Consider the following 18,679-nt stretch of genomic DNA (forward strand, 5'->3'; position numbering starts at 1 on the left):
CCAGTACCTCGTCTCCTACCTTCCAAACTTTACAGAAGCTCTCCTGCGAACCTTGCAGAACTAGCACTCCTGAAAGAAAGGATATTGCGGAGACATGGCTTAGCCACAGCCTGGGGGATGTTTCCAGAATGAGATTTTCACTCTGCAGCGGAGTGTGCGCTGATATGAAACTTCCTGGCAGATTAAAACTGTGTGCCCGACCGAGACTCGAACTCGGGACCTTTGCCTTTCGAGGGCAAGTGTTCTACCAACTGAGCTACCGAAGCACGACTCACGCCCGGTACTCACAGCTTTACTTCTGCCAGTACCTCGTCTCCTACCTCCGCAAGAGAGCTTCTGTAAAGTTTGGAAGGTAGGAGACGAGGTACTGGCAGAAGTAAAGCTGTGAGTACCGGGCGTGAGTCGTGCTTCAGTAGCTCAGTTGGTAGAGCACTTGCCCGCGAAAGGCAAAGGTCCCGAGTTCGAGTCTCGGTCGGGCACACAGTTTTAATCTGCCAGGAAGTTTCATATCAGCGCACACTCCGCTGCAGAGTGAAAATCTCATTCTGGAAACATCCCCCAGGCTGTGGCTAAGCCATATCTCCGCACTATCCTTTCTTTCAGGAGTGCTAGTTCTGCAAGGTTCGCAGGAGAGCTTCTGTAAAGTTTGGAAGGTAGGAGACGAGGTACTGGCAGAAGTAAAGCTGTGAGTACCGGGCGTGAGTCGTTCTTCGGTACCTCAGTTGGTAGAGCACTTGCCCGCGAAAGGCAAAGGTCCCGAGTTCGAGTCTCAGTCGGGTACACACTTTTAATCTGCCAGGAAGTTTCATATCAGCGCACACTCCGCTGCAGAGTGAAAATCTCATTCTGGAAACATCCCCCAGGCTGTGGCTAAGCCATATCTCCGCACTATCCTTTCTTTCAGGAGTGCTAGTTCTGCAAGGTTCGCAGGAGAGCTTCTGTAAAGTTTGGAAGGTAGGAGACGAGGTACTGGCAGAAGTAAAGCTGTGAGTACCGGGCGTGAGTCGTGCTTCGGTACCTCAGTTGGTAGAGCACTTGCCCGCGAAAGTCAAAGGTCCCGAGTTCGAGTCTCGGCCGGGCACACAGTTTTAATCTGCCAGGAAGTTTCATATCAGCGCACACTCCGCTGCAGAGTGAAAATCTCATTCTGGAATCTAAAACAAGTTGCCAACCTCTGCAACACACTGAAATCTCTCTCTGTCTTCATATTCTTCACCCAGTCAAACTGAATGGCCTGTTGGGATTGCATCAATTAAATTTCTAGTGTGGAAGAAAATACACTTCAAGCTTCACTTTGAGCTATCGATTAATTATCACCATTCAGTAGTGTTATAGGCTGGAACTCCCAACTCATACACTGAACCACGTACATTATGGCAATATACTAATCCATCATCAATTCCAAAATAGTGCAGAAATGCACTTTCTGCTAATTGAATGTAGGATACCTCAGCTTCTTTTTGAAGCAAGTTTTTTTCATGAAGTATTTTTGGCTAGTCCCACACACTGTTTCGAATAATTCAACTCATGCTGCTGAAATCTCACACAAACAGTATCATCTTCAAAGGCAAAATCTTCAATATTGGAGTCATGTTGATCTTTACCAGACTCATACTCCTATATTTCCAAAGAGGGTAATTCTTTGAAAATTGGCACTGGGATTTCAGATGATGGACACAGCAGGCATACAGCTGATGGGGAAACTAGGATTATTTTACATTTGTTTTTCTTGTTGTATCCTGGAGTTTTCACTATAGGGAAGTAACAATTAATTGAGTGATCTAAAGGCTTTCACCTAATTATAGGTGTACAAAAATGGAAGTTTATCACATTTCTTTGAATGACATATGTAAACTCCCAACATTATGCTTGCAAACTTTGCAAGAGACCCATGATTTATCTTAACCCCAAATTCCATTTTAAAATAGGCTTGCCTTACAAATGTAACAATGTTTGTTCTCTGACTGGGAATGGTAAAACTGCCACTTATAAACAAAATGAATCATAGCTGTTTAAGCACTTACAACATGAACTACTAAAGGCAGACGTAAGGAAAGGTTTTTATTCATACATAAATAAAAACTAAACCCTGCTAATCCAGGTATATAAACAAGAGCTCGGACTCCACATCAAAACGCACTTCACTGTATCAGAGTGACACAGAATGTCTCACTACAGTATTGCAAGCATAACTGAACTGATATAAATAATATGAACGTGTTGCTAGTTTGCTACGGCATCATTCATCCCTCTCCTCGTCTGTCCGAGAAGGTTTATGTCAGCCAATAGGAGAGCAATAGTGCTTGTTGTGTTCCACAGTAGTCACATTCACATATGGAGTACAGAAAAAACTTGATGTGGTACAAGAAAACGGACCACATTTTTGAAATGAACAAGCCTATTTAACTCTAAAACGGATCAAAAATATAATTCAACAGAAATTGTGTTACAAAATGCTCCCCAGTGTTATAAATACAACTAAGGTCATTTTGAACCTCACCTGAGGGGGATATTTGGACTTGATATAAGGAACCTTTACCCTCTTCTCACAATCAAGGTTGAGACCAATAAGCAGAGCACAGTCAAAGAGATGTGTGTAGTGACTGTCTCTGTAGCGATTTGCAGCTCTCCGAGTCAATTGTGACACATGACTTGATACTCGCCGCACATATACTTTTCGTTCCTCTGTCAGTCTCGATAAATCCGTATTTGGCAATGGGGTTTCTTCAGGATCTGCAAAATAAAAATATATCACACAAATTAAATTGTTATCATGAAACAAAATTACTACTAATGGCCAGACAAATAAAGAATGTTTCTAAACCCCTTCTTGTAGACGGGTGTGACCTGTGCTTTTTTCCAAGACCTGGGTTTGATTATTCAGACTAGTTAGCAGTATTAAAAGAAGAAAAGAGAAGGAACATTCCTAATTTCCCTATTGACAATGAGTAACAAAAGTTACCATGGGATGAAAGATTTATTATTACCTGAAGATCACAACACTCAAACTACTGGATACGAGTGACATCACTGATACAGCAGATATCAAAACAATACATCAGTTGTTACCTATCAAATGCTTGCAAATCTATTGTATGGAAGCAGAGCTAGAAAGGGTGGAAGGGGTGGGAAGGTGGGGAGTCAGTTACAACTCATCTGTGAGGTGTATAAGAATAGTACATGTATGCTTTCATTGCTTGAATATACTCTAATGGTCTCAATGCTCTCTTTTTGCCTTACAGCTTGATCATGTAAACAGAAAATGTGATAACGGAGTGAAGAATGTCAACCTAAGGAACGTTTACACTTGTTTTCCTACTGGCAAAAGTATGTTCTCCATAAAATGAACAATAAAGTGTCGCACAAGTGAAAGTGTATATTCAATATGGAGGTGTTAAGAGTGTTTGCCATGGGATAACTTCAGAAATTTTAGCTGCAACCCAATGATCTCACCATTTGTCAGCACAACAAAATTAATTACTTTAGACAGTCAAACATACAAATGGACAACTGATACATCCACAGGACTTTAGGCACCTACTCCTTGTCACACTAATCTATATTCTCAGCAACTGCTTTCTTGGGGTCCTATGATTATAAAATCTTAGTTTGGTTCAGAGTCACCGGTGACTGTTTTACTCTACGGATCCATTGTGGATATGTTACCTCTCAGTTTCCTCCAATAGATTAACTGCTTTCCTGTTTAAGTTTTCTGTAGTTTCAATCAATCAATTCACATGATTTTCTGGACAGTTCTTTTGATAACTACCATAGTTGATTACTTTCCCAATCCTTGTCCAGCTGAGTTAACATTAGATTATAATGGCCTTGACTTCAACAATATCTTGTTAATTTGATTTTAAGACAAAAGTTTTCTCTTCAAATTTGTCATTCGAAAAATACAGGGTCACCTTGTAGGCACAGATCAAACTATTGCTGCTGCAATTAACATTTTTAGGTTGTTTAATAGAGTATACAAGGGCTGTTCAAAAAGTGACTTTTCAAATTGTGTGGGCATATACATTCGATTATCAATCTTTCTTTTTTTTCTCTTTTTGTTACACATGTCCCAAACATATGTTCATGGTTTCAAGTATACAGAAAACTTCATTTGTTTTTGACAGATAGAAAGGTTAGACATGTTTTTGTGCACTCAGCTATTTTCGATTATTATAAAAAAATGGAGCAAAGAATTTGCATCAAATTTTATGTGAAAAATGGAATCAAATGCACTAAAACACTTGAAATGTTGACAGTGGCATATGGTGAGTAAGTAAAAAAATTGTTTACAAGTGGTATAAGCACTTTCAAGATGGCCGAGAAGTTGCCAATGATGAACTTCGCTCTGGACATCCCAGCACAACAGATGATAACGATGAAGCTATGAAGAAAACTGTTTTGGGAAATTGTCGAATTACAGTAAGAGAAGTTGCTGAGGATGTTGGCATATTGGTCGGTTCATGTCACGAAATTTTTTCAAGTGTTTTGAGCATGAGGCGTGTGTCAGCGAAGTTTGTTCCAAAACTTCTCAATTTTGATCGGAAGAACCGTCCCATGAGCATCACTCAGGAGTTCTTGAATGACATCAATGGCGATCCTGATTTGCTCAAAAGGGTGATGAAACATGGGTTCACAGTTATGATGTCTAAACCAAAGCCCAATTGTTCCAATGGAAGCATCCTGGAGAGCCAAGACTGAAAAAAGTACGTCAAGTTCAATCAAACTTCAAAGTTTTCCTCACTGTTTCCTTTTTTTCCAATTACCGTGGCGTACTGCATCAAGAATTTTTGCCTCAAGGTGATACGGTCAATAAGGATTATTACCTTGATGTTACACACCATTTGTGAGAAGCAATACGTGAAAAACAGCTGGAACTGTGGAAAAACAACTCATGACTTTTGCATCACGACAATGCACCTCCTCATTCATCGTTGCTTGTGAGAGATTTTATGGCCAAAAATAACATGACAATCATGCCTAAGCCACCAGATTTGGCCCTCTGCAACTTTTTCCTGGTGCCAAAACTGAAGAGACCTGTGGAAGGATGAAGATTTTCAATGATTAAGGAAATAAAAACTGCATCGCTGGAAGTACTCAAGGCTGTACCAAAAAGTACTTATGAGAGCTTCAAGGATCGGAAGAAGCATTGGCTCAAGTGTATTGTATCTGAGAGGGAGTACCTTGAAGGGGACGATATGAATGATAATGAATAAATAAATATTTTTTGATAAAAATATAAAATCACCTTACTTTTTGAACACACCTCTTACATTTACAGATGAAGCTATGGGTATTGAGGTCACATGCAGATAAATTTTGAAGATTTCATCAGAAGAGCTGGGTTGAGCAACTAATACTTGCACTCACACAGGTTCAAGATTTCCCGATACGCTGAAGCGCTTGATGCAGTATTGATGTTGCTCAAACAATCACGTGACCTTTACTCATGCACACTAGAGAAACTATGAACTGCCCACTACAACAACCTATCGCTCTGCTTAAAATTTGACAATTTTTTAAGCACATATGGAAACAGCACTACATTCTATTATCTTAAGAACTCCTGTTGTATTTGAACAGGTCTGCAATACAATTTCTTGTACAAACATTGATGCTGCTTTTTAAGTAAAGATAACATTAAAAAGCAGAAATGTTGTCCTTCAGAAAACATTACTTGCTTCTCAACCAAGCTCAATACTTTATTTGATTATGAGAGGCTGTAATGATTTACCAAGTGGATTGCAAATGACAGATTCAGTTGCTGTTCACGCATTAGAATACTGGGTAAAGGTGTAACTGGTACTGGCTTTTAAGCAGTTTTAGAACATGAAATGAGGACAATTAATCCAGAACAAAATGTCTAACACATGAAATAAATCATATTAAACTGATGTAACTGTTTACAAAATAATTTAACTGGATAGATAAAATCTACTCACCAATCAGCGGCAGAACACACTCATCAAAGAAGGTAACTGTTACTGTAATTGTTGCAGAGAGAATGAATTACAGTGGCAAGATGTTTGTGGAGAGATTAGCAACAGAACTCAGTAAATCGCAGGAAGAATGAAATTTTGAGAATTGGAATGAATTGTGAATGCAATCTTTTATTTATGTATTAATTGCTGTTGATACATATGACCTGTATCCTAGAAGATATTGCAGTCTGTGTTTCAGATTTGCTCTAGCGCAGCACTACCAAAGGGTTGGAGGGGGACAGTGATGACAGCTTGGCTGAGAACTAGATGAGTGCAGGGAGGGAAGTAGTGAGCGGGCAGCAAATTATGTCACGCTGGCGACCATGGGAATCTATACTGTGTACTTTGGCTTTTTAGGAACATCTACCACATTTAAACTTCAATTTGCCTGAATCCATTTGCAGTCAGATTCTGAATTGACTTTAAAATTGGACATATACTCAACAGTAGTATTCATTTCTGCAGGATATGGTAAAAGTCTAGATAGGGCTTGTGGCATATTTATGTGTTTTGTGCTGCAATGTTGTCGATATTCATTATGATCTATGGCAGGAACAGAAGGGGTTGTGTCAGCCGCTGGTTCTATGCAGAAAATCAGAGAGTAACAAGTAGACAACATGTTTGGAAGCAAAAATCAGTGTAACGTTCTTACATCAATATAGAATCTGATATGTATTTGGATAAAATCAGCTGTTTCCTGGTCCCATGGTAACCACAACCACAAAATTGCAACATATTTGGAATAACTACCCATATGTTTGTGTCAACAAAGATATAAATTTCACAGCTGTGTTATTAGGATTATAATGATTAAAAATAAGTGAAAATGTAGAAAATGAAATGGTCTACAAATTAATACAAACTAATTCCTCTCATTTATTTTATTTCTCCCTGTATTATCAAAATGTAGACAATCAATAAATGCCATAAATTAAAAATAGGTATAATGTTTACTTTTTAGGCAGGTACTTTATGTCGGTAAAACAGTTTGTAATTCTGATAAGTCAGAGTATGTTAAAATAAATTTTTCTTAAGAAGCCTCTTGAAGAAAATGGGGGTCATCTCATAGTCAGGGTCATCTTATCCTCCAGTAAATATGGTGTCAATATAATAGAGGGAAACATTCCACATGGGAAAAATATATCTAAAAACAAAGATGATGTGACTTACCGAACGAAAGCGCTGGCAGGTCGATAGACACACAAACAAACACAAACACACACAAAATTCAAGCTTTCGCAACAAACTGTTGCCTCATCAGGAAAGAGGGAAGGAGAGGGAAAGACGAAAGGATGTGGGTTTTAGGGGAGAGGGTAAGGAGTCATTCCAATCCCGGGAGCGGAAAGACTTACCTTAGGGGGAAAAAAGGACGGGTATACACTCGCACACACACACATATCCATCCACACATATACAGACACAAGCAGACATCTCACAAGCAGACATATTATGTTTGTTTGTGTGTCTATCGACCTGCCAGCGCTTTCGTTCGGTAAGTCACATCATCTTTGTTTTTAGTAAATATGGTGTGTTACATTCACTGAAGGTAATTTACATATATTTGTTATGGCATAATCTGCTAGTAAACAGCATTAACATTTTAACATGTTTGTTAACTTTAATATCGGAGATTCTCTGACTCACAGCATTCATGTTTGAGGATACAGATGGAGCTTATTCAAATAAGTTTCTGTCCAGATGATTATTCAAATAAATAAATAATTCAAAAAGTTTTATTCACAAACAAACTATTGCTAATTCAAATAAGTACTGTTTACATTCTTTAAGTAATGAATATTATAGACTAGCACTGCATTTTCTTTATAAAATTAATACTGTATCTGCAGTCATGATTCCTCGGCTGTAGCTGTAGCTATTAGTTGCCAGCAAGTGATACTGTTGAGGTGGGGGGGTCTTGTGAAAGCATAACTGAATCATAATTTGTTATATTAGTTTGTAGAATGATTTTTATAAATGGGAGCATCTGAAACACAATAAACTGTTGATGATTTATAAACGAGAGCATCTTTAACTATCACTTATCTTTTGCAACTGAACTTTGATTATTACTTCTAACCAAACATGTTTCATCTAGCAATTTTAGGCATCTTCAGTGGTTCTTATACCGCCTAAGTGTTATGTGGTTCTAGAAGTAGTTACACAGGAGGCATTGGGTACACATAAACATTAAAGATATAAAAAGGAGGTGGCATTTTCTAGTCTAATGTAATAATAACAAAAGAAAATTCAGTAGGCATATCTGGATTTTTTTGGAAAGCAACCACTAACAGATACATTAATAAGTGACAGATCATGCAACCCTGAAACCCATAAAAAGGCACATTTCCACTAAATAACATGGAGATTAATAAATTTTCAACTTGATGAAAATGAAATCAACAAACAATTAGCAATACTAGAAAATTTAGCCAGAGTAAATAATTTCAAATCAAAAATAATTAAAAAATGTGTCAACACGAACTGAAAGTTAAGCACAAATCAGACACACATGAAATTAGTATAGAAAGAGAGAAAGTCTTATATGGAATCATATTTAATAAAATAGCCAAAACTTTTAAAAATACGAATACCAAAATTGGGTTCCATACTGAAAACAATATTATTAATATTGTAAGACCAGTGCAACAGATCCATTTAATAAGTCAGGAATATACAAAATAGGGTATGTGACGACTGTGACAAAGTATACATCAGGCTAGAAACTTTCACATTTTAAAGAGCACATAAAATCTAACGATAACAACAAGTGCCTTTGCACTACATCTCCTAAAAAACAAACATACATTTAAAAACATTAACAAAAAGTTCCAATTTTTTTCATAATGTTAAGAAAAGGAACCAAATGGATATCTTAAAAGAAATCAAAATTTTCTGTCACTTAAAAAGTCAATCAGACACACTTCTTATTAAGGAAACATATATTAAAAACAAAAAATTCCTCAGTAACTTCAGTCACATTCTGCTAATGACCAATCAGAAATCATCTATAAAATAAAATGAAATTTAAAATTTAATCTTAATCCGCTATATACTATTACATTAATTTTTATTTCTTATTTTATTTTTCATACTATTTTCTTAACTTTCCTCAAATACATGCATAAATATACAGTCATAGTATTTCACACAGGCTAACATAAGAATCATGACAGTCTGATTCATTTCTGTTAACCACTGTGATAGCATTGTGCCAAGTGGCCAGCAATTGATACTGTTGAGTTCAATGGGATCTTGTGAAAGCAAAATTGGATCGTAATTGCTTATGTTGGTTTGTAGAATGACTTTTACAAACGCGAGCATCTTTAATGCAAAAACTGCAGCAACAACTAGGAAACACCACATTTGTCTTTCTTTAGTTTCCTAAGCATAATGACAGGTATGAAACAGTACATTACACGGCAGTTTATTTATTATCCTCTTGACTTGATTATTATAAATATTTACCGAAAAATGTTGTTTTCTTTTAAGGACAAAAACAGGCTACTACACAGCAGAATACTTTTAGCAGAAAGACATTGTATATCTGCCCAACAACGTGAAGTTTTGTTCACTAAACTTCCATTCAAATCTGTGAACATGAAATGTAGGAAACTTGTATAAAATACAATACTTACTTTATTTAACATAATAAATAAGCCACTATGACTGCAGCTGAAAGAAAACCATGCAGAAGTGATTGTACTACTTCAAAGCAATAAAACTGTTTCTCAATACAAAAAATCAAAATGGTCCAATGGCTCTGAGCACTATGGGACTTAACAGCTGAGGTCATCAGTCCCCTAGAACTTAGAACTACTTAAACCTAGCTAACCTAAGGACATCACACACATCCATGCCCATGGCAGGATTCGAACCTGCGACCGTAGCAGTCGCGCGGTTCCGGACTGAAGCGCCTAGAACGGCTCGGCCACCGCAGGCGGCTTTCTCAATACACAAGAAACCAATCGCCCAATTGCTGCTAAATCTGAGTCACAAATGGCAAGAATCTCAAACACATCCGCTCTTGAAGCAAAAGTTACTACATTACACAACTTTTTATGTAGTAACAGAAAGTCGAATGAAGTGTAAGAATGTGCCCATTGTTAAAGACTCCATCAAAATTGCTAATGTCACGGACACGCCTGTCATAATAAGGACAACAACATAATGTAACTGGATAATAAAAAAAATCTACTCACCAAGTGCTCAGAACCCTGGGTCAGGGGTAACTTAACAGATGGAATGAGAAGGAGCCTTTCCTTCTCATCCTATCTATTAAGTCTCACCTGATCAGGGCTTCTGGCTGACTTTTCCAAACACTCCCCATTTCCTAAACTTCACCAGTTGTTCTCCCTCATCCCACTTCCTTCCCCTTCAGCCCTTTTGCCAGTAGAAGGAGCCACTGGCTCTAAAAGCTTGCATGCCTAATATCTTTTGTGTGCATGTTCTCCTGTTTTTGGTTGGTGAATAGATTTTTCTTGTCTATCCAATTACATTACATTTTCAAAAATTGATTATTTCTATTTGTATAAGGATAACAGGATGGATGCTTCTCATGCATACATCATGTGTGTTCATATTCTTTTGTTTTCAACAGAGTATGCTGCAATTTTACACGTATTCAAAAGTATTTCTTCATGACTAAATTGTAACTTATGTCACTGAATCAGGGAGATTCGGCTATTTTTTTCTTCTAGTTTTACAACATTGTGTCTCTTGATAATTTACTAATGCTTGGAATGCAAAAATATAACAACTATTTCTTAAATCACGTAGAAAAGGGATGAAAAACAGATACTGTCCTTATCAGGCGTGTGACAGACTGCTTTCTCACTGCTTGGAGTGTAAGTGTTGCTCCAGCTATCACATGGTAACAGCTTTTGCAGCAGATAGTGTCGTGAACAGTGTCGCGACTGATTGTACTAGACTGTGGTATTTGAAATTATTATTCCACTTATTTCAAGTTTAGCTTTACTCTTCGATTAATAAGATAGTATTTGTAAATCAACATGAGTAGAACTCCATTTGTAAGACGTAGTTTTTATTGCAGGTATGTGTATTTGACATAAATTTACATTCACATCATTATATTTCTATTCACGGAGGTAATACAACATATTCTATTTCACACAGAACCACAAAATCAATTGGACAATGGACCAAAAAGGCTGAAACTAGCTGTGAAACACAAAAGTTTAACACTTTCAATGTTATGAAAAGGACAGATTGCTAGTTACCATGTACAGGAGACACTGTGTCACAGACAGGCACAAAAAAGAGACTGATATACATTTCAGCTTCCAGCCAAAAGCCAATCTTCTGAAGTAGAAGCCACACACACACACACACATTCTCACATGCACAACTCACACACACATGATCACTGTCTCTGGCCACTGTCCTTTAAGGACTTTCCTTTGTTTGAAGATTCATGTTTTCAGTCGTATCACTCAGTAGAGAGAGAAAAATGCATAAGAAGGGAAAATCCATGCTCAAGTTTAAATTTGTTTACGATAAACACAAAATAAACTTAATTCTGATTTATTTGTTTGACTTTCCAAGATTAAGAGGGGGGGGGGGGGGGGGAAGTGGGAAACAGTTCTATTATCATTGAGCTAAAGTACAGATATATCCTCCTGTTACCTGTTCAAGGGGAGGGGCTCCATCCAGCTGTAGAAGAAACTAGGGGATGCCACACACCATTTAATAATAATTTAAGAGAGAAGTCAGAAACACAGCTGCATAGAAAACAAAAGGTCTTCCTGCTAGGTAGCAGTCATGGGAGGAGTGTAAGCCATCACTTGCAGGAAAAACTAGGATCACTGTGCCAGGTCACCAGTGCTCTCAAACCCAATTACAGCCTCGGCCATGTAACAGAGGATACTGAAGCATTGACAAAGGATGTGAGTGAAGAGGACTAGGTAATGATGACTGGAGGAGCAGGCAACAGCTTGGCCAAGAATAGACAATACTGTATCAAGAGTGTCCTGGAGAAGTTACGTGTAGAAACATCATGCACAAGTGTGGGCTTTGTTGAGGTTCCGCAGCGACATGGTCCATGATAAATCTTAGGCAAACAAAGCCACCCGACGAGTTAATTGGGAACTACTCGAGTTACTGCTAACTTCAAGTGGAGCTACATTGGTGCTGTGCCAGTTTTTGCTTTTGGGAGATGAGGATACACAATATATGCCCTACATCCTAACAGGAGTGGGAAAGATAAATTATCTGAGCTAATAGCTGAAACTATAGCACAAGGGACGGGAGAGAGGCAAAGGAGTAAATTGGAGCATGCCACCATCAATGGTAAAATTCTTGAGTTGACAGATGGGAAAGGTAGGGATTTTTTTAGATTAAATACCTCATTCAGACAGACAGCCTTGAAAGGTTTCTCCACTGAGAAACTTTCAAATATTCTTACAAAAAATTGAGTCATTATTATACCTCCTACAAAACAAAAGAAAACACAGGGTAGTCTTGCAGATCATAATATTAATTTTCTGAATGACTCAGATAAAAAGAATGATTTGGAAATACTATTCATCACTTACAACATGTATTCTGTGGTTAATTTTCCCATCAGAGTAACACAGGAAAGCAGTACATTAATAGATAACATTTTTGCTGGCAAACACTTAATAAGTCATACAAATTATAGTAAATATATCTAAAAACAAAGATGCAGTAACTTACCAAATGAAAGCGTTGGTATGTTGTTAGAGACAATAACAATAACAATAAATTATAGTAAATAATTACAGGAAATGAATTGCCTCTCTGACCATGATACACAACCAGCCATTCTCAACACCTTAACTGATTGCTGTAAAGTGCTATGATGGGAAACAGAATAATTAATGAACATATGACAGAACGTTTCAAGGTAGCCTTACAGGAAGAGAAACAGGTGAAATAAATTCCATGGATGATGTGGACATTGGGTCACACATTCCTGCAGCCACCAACAATGACACTGTTTTAGAATCCTAAGACACATTGGGCTCAAACATAATGAGTTATCTCCTAGGAGTGACCTCCTCCAAGTCAACCAGCATGGATGAAAGATAACTGGCATTCTACAGATCAGAGCGTGCAATATCAGGATCCCTTAATTGGGAAGGTAGGTTAGAAAATTTAAAAAGGGAATGGATAGGTTAAAGTTAGATATAGTGGAAATTAGTGAAGTTTGGTGGCAGGAGGAACAAGATTTCTGGTAAGGTGAATACGGGGTTATAAATACAAAATCAAATTGGGGTAATGCAGGAGTAGGTTTAATAATGAATAAAAAAAATTGGAGTGAGGGTAAGCTACTACAAACAGCATAGTGAACGCATTATTGTGGCCAAGATAGACACGAAGCCCATGCCCACCACAGTAGTACAAGTTTATATGCCAACTAGCTCTGCAGATGATGAAGAAATTGATAAAATGTATGATGAGATAAAAGAAATTATTCAGGTAGTGAAGGGAGACGAAAATTTAATAGGCATGGGTGACTGGAATTTGAGAGTAGGAAAAGGGAGAGAAGGAAACATAGTAGTTGAATATGGATTGGGGGTAAGAAATGAAAGAGGAAGCTGCCTGGTAGAATTTTGAACAGAGCATAACTTAACCATAGCTAACACTTGGTTCAAGAATCATGAAAGAAGGTTGTATACATGGAAGAGGCCTGGAGATACTGGAAGGTTTCAGACAGATTATATAATGGTAAGACAGAGATTTAGGAACCAGGTTTTAAATTGTAAGACATTTCCAGGGGCAGATGTGGACTGTGTCCACAATCTATTGGTTATGAACTGTAGACTGAAATAGAAGAAACTGCAAAAAGGTGGGAATTTAAGGAGATGGGACCTGGATAAACTGACAGAACCAGAGGTTGTAGAGAGTTTCAGGGAGAGCATTAGGGAACGATTGACAGGAGTGGGGAAAAGAAATACATCAGAAGAAAAATGGGTAGCTTTGAGGGATGTTATAGTGAAAGCAGCAGAGGATCAAGTAGGTAAAAAGACAAGGGCTAGTAGAAATCCTTGGGTAATATAAGATATATTCAATTTAATTGATGGAAGGAGAAAATATAAAAATGCATTAAATGACACAGGCAAAAAGGAATACAAACGTCTCAAAAATGAGATCGACAGGAAGTGCTAAACGGCTAAGCAGGGATGGCTAGAGGACAAATGTAAGGATGTAAAGGCATATATCACTAGGGGTAAGATAGATACTGCCTACAGGAAAATTAAAGAGACCTTTGGAGAAAAGAGAACCAATTGCATGAATATCAAGAGCTCAGATGGAAACCCAGTTCTAAGCAAAGAAGGGAAAGCAGGAAGGTGGAAGGAGTATACAGAGGGTCTATACAAGGGTGATGTACTTGAGGACAATATTATGGAAATGGAAGAGGATGTAGATGAAGATGAAATGGGAGATATGACACTGCTTGAAGAGTTTGACAGAGCACTGAAAGACCTAAGTCGAAACAAGGCCCCGGGAGTAGACAACATTCCATTAGAACTACTGACAGCCTTGGGAGAGCCTGCCCTGACAAAACACTACCATCTGCTGAGCAAGACATATGAGACAGCTGAAATACCCTCAGACATCAAGAAGAATATTATAATTCCAATCTCAAAGAAAGCAGGTGTTGACAGATGTGAAAATTACCGAACTATCAGTTTAATAAGTCACGGCTGCAAAATACTAACGTGAATTCTTTACAGACAATTGGAAAAATTGGTAGAAGCCGACATTGGGGAAGGTCAGTTTGGATTCCGTAGAAATGTTGGAACACGTGAGGCAATACTGACTCTATGTCCCATCTTAGAAGATAGATAAGGCAAACCTACGTTTCTAGCATTTGTAGACTTAGAGAAAGCTTTTGACAATGTTGACTGGAATACTCTCCTTCAAATTCTGAAGGTGGCAGGGGTAAAATATATGGAATGAAAGGCTATTTACAATTTGTACAGAAAGCAGATGGCAGTTAAGAGTTGAGGGGCATGAAAGGGAAGCAGTGGTTGGGAAGGGAGTGAGACAGGGTTGTAGCCTATCCCCGAAGTTATTCAATCTGTATATTGAGCAAGCAGTAAAAGAAACAAAAGAAAAACTTGGAGTAGGAATTAAAATCCATGGAGAAGAACTGAAAACTTTGAGGTTCACTGATGACATTGTAATTCAATCAGAGACAGCAAAGGACCTGGAAGAGCAGTTGAACTGAATGGACAGTGTCTTGAAAGAAGGATATAAGATGAACATCAACAAAAGCACGATGAGGATACTGGAATGTAGTTGAATTAAGTCAGGTGATGCTAAGGGAATTAGATTAGGAAATGAGACTCTTAAAGTAGTAGACGAGTTTTGCTATTTGGGGAGCAAAATAACTGATGATGGTCGAAGTAGAGAGGGTATAAAATGTAGACTGGCAATGGAAAGGAAAGCGTTTCTGAAGAAGAGAAATTTGTTAACATCGAGTATAGATTTAAGTGTCAGGAAGTCGTTTCTGAAAGTATTTGTATGGAGTGTAGCCATGTATGGAAGTGAAGCATGGACGATAAATAGTTTGGCCAAAAAGAGAATAGAAGCTTTTGAAATGTGGTGCTACAGAAGAATGCTGAAGATTAGATGGGTAGATCACATAATTAATGAGGAGGTAATGAATATAATTGGGGAGAAGATCAGTTGGTAGCAAGGGTGCAGCAGGTTATTCTGGGTGGGAAGTCATAGAGGGACATAATAATTGATGGGTTCACCATTTTAATTATTGCAGTGTACTGAACTTAAGGCTCTGTAATGTACTACTTCTGCTCACATTCCAATTAAGCCTAATATACAACTACAGTTTCTTGATTATTTTACACTTCAGCCTTGTAAACAACTGAATCAGTTGACTAATACTAACAACCTGTAAGACTGTACAAAATTTTAGGCACCTAGGACGGGATAGAGATAGATCTAGCAGCTTAAGTCCAATGTCTGAATAAATTTCAGATTCAAATATGAGTAGACTTTAATTTAATTTACCTTCTGTTGGAATTTTTAATCTATGTTCTCCTTTCTCATCATTATTATCAGCAGAGCTGATGCTTACTGTGCCAAGGGATGGCATCTCTTTTTCAAATAGGTCACCATCATCATCTTCAACAGGTGTTGTTGGAACTCCTTGCAGTGGAGAACCAAAGGCTTGGTTCATAACTAGTTGTATCTGCCAGAGAGAAGAATACAAAGATAGCAGTATAAATTTATTTATGTTAGTTACTAACATGATGTTCAATATAGTTTATTCACAATGTCCTAAATGAATTCTCAGGGAGGTGTGCAGATCAGAGGAAGCAAGCTCAGCCCACCAACTCCCAGCACATGGGCAGCTGGGGGAAAAGGGGGGCGGCAGTGCAGGGAGAATAAGCTGTTTTCGTCACGCACTGCTGGCACTACACACGTTCTTACTGGTTTGGCACTGCATGTTACAAGAACAAAATTTTAATGGCTGCAGTACACAAGGGTACTGTATTATTAGATCGCCAATGATGGCAAAGGCAGGACACAAAACATTAGTGAGCCGAAGTCGACCCACTTCAACAGCCTTCTGTGCTGGTCCACAAATAGGGACCCCAGATCAGGACATTGTGAACAAACAGCATTTCAACATCAAATTCTGAGATGCATTGTTCTTTAACAAATTTAAAAAAGAATGCTGTACAGTTAACTCCTGAACCTTCAACGAACTGAACTCCCACGTACAAATCAGCTTCAAACACCTAACTGCTTTGCATGTAACCGAAAAAATGTTTTGGAAAGGCTTTAAATTACGCTTAAAGGTTCTTGGAAATCACTAAGTGCTCTCATTATCAAACACTGGATGAACATAGTATGGTTAATTTATACTACATTTTAAGCACAAGCCAGTTTTTCAAGCAGCTCAATGATCATGATATCATACCTCCTGAACTATGTGTCACACAATGATATAATCTTATGAAACATTCAGTGATATATGTGGATACTGTCCGCACACTGTGCTGTGAATAGTCTGACACAACAATACAGTGTCTAATAAATTTTTCACATAATTAGTTCTGTCATCGTAATGAAGTTCTGATTTAATTTCTGTCATATGTACATTTTATCATTTTATTAATGTTGTCATATAATTAAATGTCAAAGAATTAATTCAAATTAACTAATTAATTAGGATGTAGCAAAAATGCTGGCCTAGTTAGGAATGTTGACAAAGTATTACTTCAGAATAATACATTTCATGTTTTTCGTATGAATTGCAAACTCTGCCCATATTTGCAAATTATGTAACACTGTAATGTAAAATCACTTATTCTTAGCTAAATGAAACATTATGAACTTTCCATAAGTAACTTACTATAATAGGAAACAAGTGTTTATGAACATTTCCATTTCTAATATCAGTAAGAGTTAACCATTACAGTGAGTAACGCAAAGCTATTTGTTAAGTGAACAGTTTTTCAAACAATTAACATTTACATGCATGTGTTCAGTACAAATTGGTTTTCTGATGAAGTCATGATATTACTGTGGTTTTACATCGGAGCTTGAGTCAGTGCCTGATTACAATTTAGTGATTAGTTTGTAATTACATTCTTGCCTGATTACAATTCAGTGATTAGCTTGTAATTACAGCCTATAAACAATTAATAATCATTACAGCAATTTTTGCTCACACAGTGAACTGGTGACTGTTCTTAAGTAATTTGAAATCTAAAATTATATCAAATTTCACAATTACTTAATTTTACTTTTTATGTCAAAATTTATTACGACCATTATTGTGCAAACGTAGTGACTCTTATCTGCACATTCATTATTCTTTGGAATACTTGCCTTTCCCATACAACAGCGAGCAGGTATCATTTAAAAATATTAACCGGAAGTGAAGGTCCATTATAAGTTGGCCGTAAAGAAATTGTAAATTAAAACCTTATGTCTGATGCTGAGATTTTACTATATGAACAGCGAAAATTTAATAAGTGATAAACATTTTTCCTTTCATTGTGTGTGTGTGTGTGTGTGTGTGTGTGTGTGTGTGTTGTTGTTGTTGTTGATGTTGTTGTCGTGGTGGTGGCAGTGGTAGTGATCGGTCAGTGAGAAAAAGTTTTGTAAAGGTTTGAAATTACGTGTTAAGTTTGTTGGAAGAAATCACTAAGTGAACTCATTCTCAAATACTGAGTGAGTAAAGCCCAGGTATTAGTGTGCTGTCATTTATGCTGCATCAAGACAAACACACAGTTTTTAACTGTAATTCTCATGTTATTGTGTTAAACTTTTAGCATAAGAAAATAGCTCTTACAGATGAGCATTTTTGACAGCATTTTAAATTTTTAAATTTAGTCAATAACTATCCTAAATATTTAAAACCAAATTCTTGCTTCCCCCTGGATGCCATTGTATAGGCACACAGGTTACACAGAGTTAAGTTCTTAGGCCAATAATAGAAGGTAACGGAACTTCACCAGATCCGTAGAAAGCAAAAGCAATACAGTGCCACACAGAACCATGAACTAAATGACGATTGAGGAATTTTATTAAAGGAGGATCCATAGGTCTATGTGCCTTTTTCTGGGAAATTGTTTAAAATTGGTCAGTGGGTTATGCAGAATATTCTACTGAAGTTTTGTTTTATCATCTCAACATTAGAGGTCAGGGCACTGTTTTGTCAATGTGTGAGTGCGCAGCAC

The 18,679-nt window shown here is 37.4% G+C and overlaps 1 protein-coding gene across 2 annotated transcripts in view; it reads right to left on the reverse strand.

Moving 5' to 3' along the window:
- Window positions 1-18,679, reverse strand: part of LOC126203234 (uncharacterized) — a 171,646-nt gene that overhangs the window by 118,606 nt on the left and 34,361 nt on the right. For both annotated transcript variants that reach the window (XM_049937480.1, XM_049937481.1), the window contains exons 3-4: window positions 15,996-16,176; window positions 2,501-2,733 (exon numbers count right to left, since the gene is read on the reverse strand). In XM_049937480.1, the coding sequence (XP_049793437.1) occupies window positions 2,501-2,733; window positions 15,996-16,176 (414 nt within the window). The remainder of the gene's footprint in view (window positions 1-2,500; window positions 2,734-15,995; window positions 16,177-18,679) is intronic.

Source organism: Schistocerca nitens, chromosome 9 (assembly GCF_023898315.1).
Source record: "Schistocerca nitens isolate TAMUIC-IGC-003100 chromosome 9, iqSchNite1.1, whole genome shotgun sequence".
Classification (NCBI taxonomy): Eukaryota; Metazoa; Arthropoda; class Insecta; order Orthoptera; family Acrididae; genus Schistocerca; species Schistocerca nitens.